The sequence below is a fragment of the Rhea americana genome, unplaced genomic scaffold, assembly GCF_003343005.1.
Source record: "Rhea americana isolate MKP2758 unplaced genomic scaffold, rheAme1 scaffold_445, whole genome shotgun sequence".
Taxonomy (NCBI): Eukaryota; Metazoa; Chordata; class Aves; order Rheiformes; family Rheidae; genus Rhea; species Rhea americana.
In genome coordinates this window covers 37,579-44,473 of record NW_028186585.1, presented here as the reverse complement: position 1 = coordinate 44,473, position 6,895 = coordinate 37,579, and the positions used below count along the sequence as shown (strand labels likewise).

Genomic DNA, 6,895 nt, shown 5'->3' with positions numbered 1-6,895 from the left:
AAGGATAAAATGCAATTTTACTTCATGAACCAGATCCCCTTTATTCACTGATTGTAAAGCATCACTTTTTGCTAAGCCTTTTTTTTCTCAGAATTGCTGATTTTGTGAAGCTTGGATTAGCAGTACTGAACCAGTACTGAACAGACACAGCTTGCTTTGGTTTTGATTGTGGTATGGCAGGGTTCATTTCTGGCACTGGCATGTGGGTTGAGAGAGGTCAACAGAGTGACCTTGCTCAAAATCTATGGCCCAACCTGGAGAAGCAGGAAATCCAAAGGGCAAGTTTCCCTTTCCAACCATTCTGCATAATGGAGCAAGACTGGAACCGTGTCAGTGCTGAGAAAGAGGGACTCCATCAGCCACCCTTTTGCAGAATAAATACTGGCACATCTTTTAGGAAAGAAGGAAGTTCTGGGACAAAAGAAACTCCAGGATCTGACATTGCTAAGCAGAGACCAGCTCTGTTTTCTGCAGTTATATGTGTTCAACTGAGTGAGATATTGATGACCAAGGAAGAGGACAACATGACATTGACCACAGTGCAGCTCCTTTCAGATATTTTGCATCAACTGTTCAGCTGTTCCTAAGCTGTTAGGCATGCTGTAGTTCTCAAGACTTGTCTGTTTTCTATGAGAGTGAGCAGGAATGCAGGAGAACCATGGGAAAGGATTTTGAGATGGGTGCCTGAGTATCATTGATGCTTAGGACCTCCAGCCTCTAAGGTGCTTGGCAGAAGGGGGCCAACTGAGAATCCAGCAGACTCTTTCCTTGCACGGGTTGGCTTGTAACTGGAGAGGAAATGCTAAACGGGGATAGTCCATGACCTGAAGTTATTACAGTGATATAATGTCAGTGTGCCCAGTGCATGGAGAAGAAGCAAGGTACTGCAGATTCAGCATCCTATGGGAACTATGAAATAGTTTTGCACAGAGACAAGACACTACTACTGCCCCTGGCAATGGGGTAGCTCCTCCTTCTCATGCTGTGCTTGTGGCCAGGGAGCTGCAGTCTTTGAGATCTCTCCCCCTCCCTCAAACTGAATTTGAACTTTGCCTCTGAGTTCAAAAGTTGGTGGTGTGAGTTAGGAGAGCAGGAAGTTTCTGGAAGGCCTGTCTGCAATGTGCTGGAAGTGGTCAACAGTTTTACACAAAGCAGTCCTTCTTCAGAAAATGTCATTTTTGCCTCATCTGCAGCTCTGAGGTACTGGTTTGACAAGGATAAAACTTTTGCTTGAAACCCCACAAAGAAAACCCCCCACCCAGAAGGTGTCAGTATTTAGGACACTTCCCAAGGAGAGGGGAAAGCAAGGCTGAAGGCTTTGCTTCATATGACTCAAAACAGACTTTTCCACATCTCTGCCTGGGCTGTAGCCTGTTCATGGGCAAGATAGTCACTGTTTATATTGGGCCTTTTCCATTCTGGATGAATGATTATTCACCTAAGGAGGGACAAGAAACCTTTTCTTCCTCTAAAGTGTCACCACCTCCCACATTAATGAAGCTTTCTTAGTCTTTTTTTTTTTTTTTGTTGGAGTGGCTTTGTGAGATTACTTATTCCCTGGGTCAGTGACAGATTGGCATGTGAGGAAAAAACAGAAACCCTGGCTGATGCTTGGAGGCAGAACACGACTTACTGAAAGGGCAGCACCATAGTGTCAAAGCACAGGCAAGAGGGAACAGAGCTGTGTCATCCCATACCTTGTGCAAGCAGAAATAACTGTGAGATCATCATGAGTGTACCAAGAGCTGACTTATTCCCTTCCAGTCTGAGTTTAAGCTACCATGCATTGAGGACTGCTATAATTCAAAAAGAATATAGGCTGGAATACGCCTTGTTTTGTGCAATACTTCAGCTGCAGTGAGGTGACCCCAGCATGGCTGTGACTGTTTGCCTGCATGGCATAAGTGCCCCAGGGGCTGGGCAAAGTTTTAGCTTTTCAGGGGCACTAACAAGAGCTGTTTCTCCCTGCCTCTCTCCTCAGTACATAAGGAAAAATGTAAAGCCATTTCTGTCAAACCTCAGCTCTGAGTTGCTCTGAGGAAGGAGTGGTTGAAACCCCCTGAATCCCAAAGGCACTGATTTTTCTCTTTCTTTTCACATTTCCCTTGTGTTGGAGTGGTAGCAACAGTTTCTCTGGGTGTCTAAGGACCTGCTTGGGGGTGAATTTGGATAAGAGCAGCTCTGAGATGGACATTTCATCCCACTCTCAGTGTGAACACGAGGTGGCGGTCTCCCTTCTCTCTCACTCTGCAAATGCATACTGTGGACTCCCTTTGGGCTTGGCTGGGGAACACAGTGTCACAGAGAGCTGATGAGCCACTCCAGCAGCTGAGGCACTGCTTGATGGAGGCCTGAGATAGCAGGGTCAGCACAGGGCAGAGGGAAGAGACCTGGCGGGCACACTGAAAGTGCAGTGACTGATTTAGGCTGAGCTTGGCTACTCCCATTGGTAGTAGTCATTGACAGTACAAGAGGGAGCCTTCACCACTAGAAGACACTAAGAGAACTGTAACCTTGAGTTTTAAACAGCTCCAGTCTGCATCTAAAGCCAATTAAGAGAAAGATAAATGGAGACGGATTCTTGCAGCTGTTAGCAGCTTTGGCTTTTATCCATGTCCCTGTCTCCTCTCTGCATGCACTGTACTGCTTCAGCAGTGCCCATGTGTTTCTTGAGTGTACAAACTACCATGATGTTTGTTGCTGTTGAATTAGTTGCACAGCTTGTTGCAAACTGCAGGGATTTTTCCTGTGATAATTCTCATGCTGGATATTGCTGGTGCTCAGCAGGTTACAGACAGCCTTTCCAGTTAGTGCACAAGCCCTTTCTTTCTCATTATGAAGCTGTGTTGCAACAGGGCAGATACTATTTTTTTTAGGGCATAAAAGATAGCCTAGCAACAGCACAATGTCTTAAATCTTGCTTGAGCCAGCTCTATAATGCTACTATGTTAAGTCCTTTCTTTCCAAACTTAGGATTTCTGGCTGGATGGGAAAGACAGTTTTGTGGTTATGAGATAGAACTAGGACTTGAGTGATATGTCCGGGAAGCCAGTGCTGCTACATGTCCCTCTGACCCTGAGCAGAGCAATTAACATAGGAGAGTAGGTAATGCCAGTGCTGTGGAGGCAGATGTAGGAAATGACATAGTGTTTTGTGCTAGAAGCTGTATTTGTATCTTAAAATGCTTTGTGGCTTCCCCCCGCTCCCCCTCACACACACACAATAGAGAGAAATAAATGCTAGAATAACCATGAGGAGGCAAAGCCTGGAAAATTCTCCAAGTTCCCGGACCCATGTGGGAAAGCAGCCTCCTCTGTCTGTATCCCAAAGGAGGGCTGTGGCCAGTGTAATTCTAGACTGACCGGGCTGCTCTTGCTGTACCAAGATCTCACCTACATCTTATCCCTTCCCTGAGAGATGGGGGTGACAGGTGTATTTCTACAAACACGATGGCTTTGAAAAGAAAATGTCCTTAGCCTTGTACCCAACACAGAAAAATTTCATGGGTTATTGAGGCCCTCTCCTATGCAAAGCACTGATCATTTTAAAGAGAAAACAGAGCAGCACCACAAAGTGGTGAAGTCCTCCAACTTATGTCGTGATGCCCTTGGCAGCACCCATTAGAGGTACATGGGTGTACCTCTAAATGCCAGTAAAATGCCAGGCATCTGTGTGCTGCCATATAGATAGGTTATATACTGACAAGGAGGGGGGGCGGGCAGTTAACAGGCAGCTGAAAGAGTCAGGTGGCTGGCTGCATGAACCGAACCACTGACCCTCTTAGGAACGACAGAAGCTCCTCAGCCTTAAGTTTGACTATGTGTCTACCCACTGAGCTGAGATACAGCTCCAGAATTTTTGCTTTCCACTTGGAAGATCATTTTGTGATCTATATTTCATGGCTGAAGGAGTTCCAGAGGACAACTTCTTGGATTGCGCCTTGCCTGACTAGAATGACAGTCTGAGTTCCCCCTAGGGCTCAGATACTGTTTTTTTGTTTTGTTTTTTTTTTTTGTTTTGTTTTTTTCTCCTGTTGGGAGGTAGGATGCAGCTCTTCCAAAATTCATCAAATAATTGACGATGAAAGTATACAGTTGAATCACTGGCACAAAACCCTCTTTTTTGCATCCTCGCTGTGCAGGACTGCTTTCTTCTCCAGTTGCTAGCAGGACAAAATCTGATTTAGGCTAGGCCTCTTCAGCCTTTATTGCTTCCACTGGAGGTGCAGATGCTGAGTTACATCTTCCTGGCAGTAGACTTCTGCTATTTATCCCTTTGGGGTAGATCACAGGCACCCAGAGGCCCTGTGATGTTAGCCAGTGTCTAGCGCTTCACAGAAGAAAATGGGAACCTCATGTAAGATAGCTGTGAAATAGTCCAGCTTGCCTGTAGGGTTGCTTATCACGGAGTCACATAAGCCAAAATGTTCAAACATTGTTCTGTAGCTTAAAGAATGACATTTTCCATCTATGTCATGAGCTCTTAGATTGGCTGATTGACTTCTGTAATCTTTACTGCAGTAACTGTTGATGTATTTATTACCTATCTAATTTCTGTTCTTTTTCCTAGTCCTGCTGAACTGAAGGACACATGAGCTTTAAAAGCTCTCTGACGTTGCTATGAGAGAGCTTGGTCAAGAGAGTCCTGACTAGATATGAATGTGACTGTGGGCCCTCTGAAATTGTCACTTAGAGACTGTGTGAGTCATTGAATCTAGTTGTGGCAACTGTGAATAAGTAAGGAATTGCTGTTGAGCCCAAAGCTTACAGTCAGCTAACAGTCGGTTTCATGAACAATCTTCACCTTGTTAGCAATGGCCGGTCTTTGCCTTCAATTAATACCTTTGTTGAAATTTGACACTGGGAAAATTGTGTTAAAAATTAAATACTGAAGCCGTATCTCATCTGTGCTCTGGTCCAGTTGGGTCCTGCCCTACTGTACTTCCATTTCACCTTTTAAATAATCTTATTGATGTCAGAGGGATCAGAGACAAGATAGGGCAGTAGCTAGACAAAGACACCCTAGACTTGCCTGCAGGATTTTAAAACCTACCCTCCGTAGAAATGAACTCAGCCAGCCACTTGAGGTCGTCTTGAGCATCTGAGGGACTGTTTCCATTGCCTGGCTGTTGTCTCTGTGGGAAGTGTGTATCTGACTCTTGGGTGCTGCTGGCCACGGACACGATTATGGAGGGACACTATAGAATCATAGATAGCCACAAAAGATAGCTGCCCCATCCCTACATATTCCAAAACACTGATGGCTTCATCACAGCTTCCCAGATAGCCCCACCATCTTGTGGCACTGTTGCCACAAGATACGCTTAGGAAAATGAGTGCAGCTGCCTTGGATCAAACAGGTTCTCCTCTGACATTGGCCTGGCTGCATATGCTGTGGGGAAACACAGGCAAAAGCAACGTGCAACACACTGTTGCATGAAAACAGGCTGCTGATCTCATGAAGCTTTTATGGATTTAGGTTTATGTGAGTATTCCCTTAGGGTCCTGTTTCCTGCTGAGAGTGTTAAGTGTTCACTTAGGCTATCTGAACACATGCCTCAGTGGTTTAATAAATAACTTAACCAAGAAATCAGCCCAACCCATGCATTAGTTACTTAAACTGATGTATATTGGGCAAAGAACCACTGCCCCGTGCCTAATCCAGATACGTGTGCTGGGTCTCGGTCTCTCCCTCCGTTTCCGGGAAGCATAGCCCACTCCAATGAATTTATCTATCCAAAGTCCAGCTTAGGGATCCTTTTGAGCCTTGGTGGCTACATGAAATGAGAGTTGAAGGCTTTTGGTGCTGTGGCGTGAGATGATGGTTCTGCTGTGATAGATGATAGTCCACCAGCAAAGTGGAACCTGTCTGAGGTTAGGATGAGAAGCAGCCGAGCTCTGAGGAGAAGCGCAAAAGCAGCTGTTTCGCTGCCCTGTTGTTCCTTCRGAAACCCGTGTGGGAGGGGAGCAAGCCCTGATTTTGCCTTCGTGTGTGAGGCAGTGTGGCAGCCCCGCGTTTTGCCCTCGGAGGCGGACTTGGGCCCTTGCGAGGGGGGTCTGGCGTTGCCTCGTGCAGCGGAGGCGGGGGGCGACCCTGGGGGCTTGCAAAACGCCTCTGGCAGTGAGGTGGAGTTAGAGATCTTCGCTGTCCCTAAGAAAGCGGGGAGGTGGGCGATTAGTAATGATCCTAATTCGACGTCTCCTTTGGGGACTCAAATCCCTCAGCCTGTCGCCTGTCTGCTGCCCTCCAGGCCATCCGCGAGGCTCCAGATAATTATTTTCCCCTCATGCCTAAGCTCTTTGCCCTGGAGAGGCCTTTTCTGCCAGCTGGGAATGAGGAGGTGTTGGGGGGGGAAAYGGAGGCTAGCAAATGCGTGTAGCCCACGCTGTTTTATTTATCTGTAGGCTTCCCGCTCGTGGAAAAACATTCCCACAGTGAAGAATGTTTTAAAAATCTTTATAATCTGCCTTTTCTGATGCCCTCGAGATGAAAAACAGGCTCCTCCCCCTACCCCCCTCCGCACTGGGGCAGGGAAGGGGCGGCCGGAGGCGCGGCCTGCCCGCCCCACCCCGCAGCGGCCTTAAAGCGGCGGCGGCGGCGGGGGCAGTGGCAGGGGCAGGCGGYACTTCACACAGCGCAGCGATGGAAGCGGTTCGCGGGTGGCTGGTGGCGGCAGCTGCCGCCGTGTTGCTGCTGGCCGGCACCGCGCTGGGCAGCGAGAAGCGCCCGGTGCTGGTGGGCGCTCCTATGGACGTGTCCGACAACGACGAAGGGCTGCAGCGGGCCCTGCACTTCGCCATGGCGGAGTACAACAAGGCCAGCAACGACAAGTACTCGAGCCGCGTGGTGCGGATCATCAGCGCCAAGACACAGGTCGGTGCCGCCGCCCTCGGCG

General features: G+C 47.9%; 1 protein-coding gene across 1 annotated transcript in view; it reads left to right on the top strand.

Annotated features, from left to right (window-relative positions):
- Positions 1–6,576: 6,576 nt before the first annotated feature.
- LOC146589603 (cystatin-like) overlaps positions 6,577–6,895 on the top strand; it is a 3,016-nt gene continuing 2,697 nt past the window's right edge. The window contains exon 1 of the mRNA XM_085315949.1: positions 6,577–6,873. Coding sequence (XP_085172075.1) covers positions 6,643–6,873 — 231 coding nt within the window. The 5' untranslated portion in view covers positions 6,577–6,642. The remainder of the gene's footprint in view (positions 6,874–6,895) is intronic.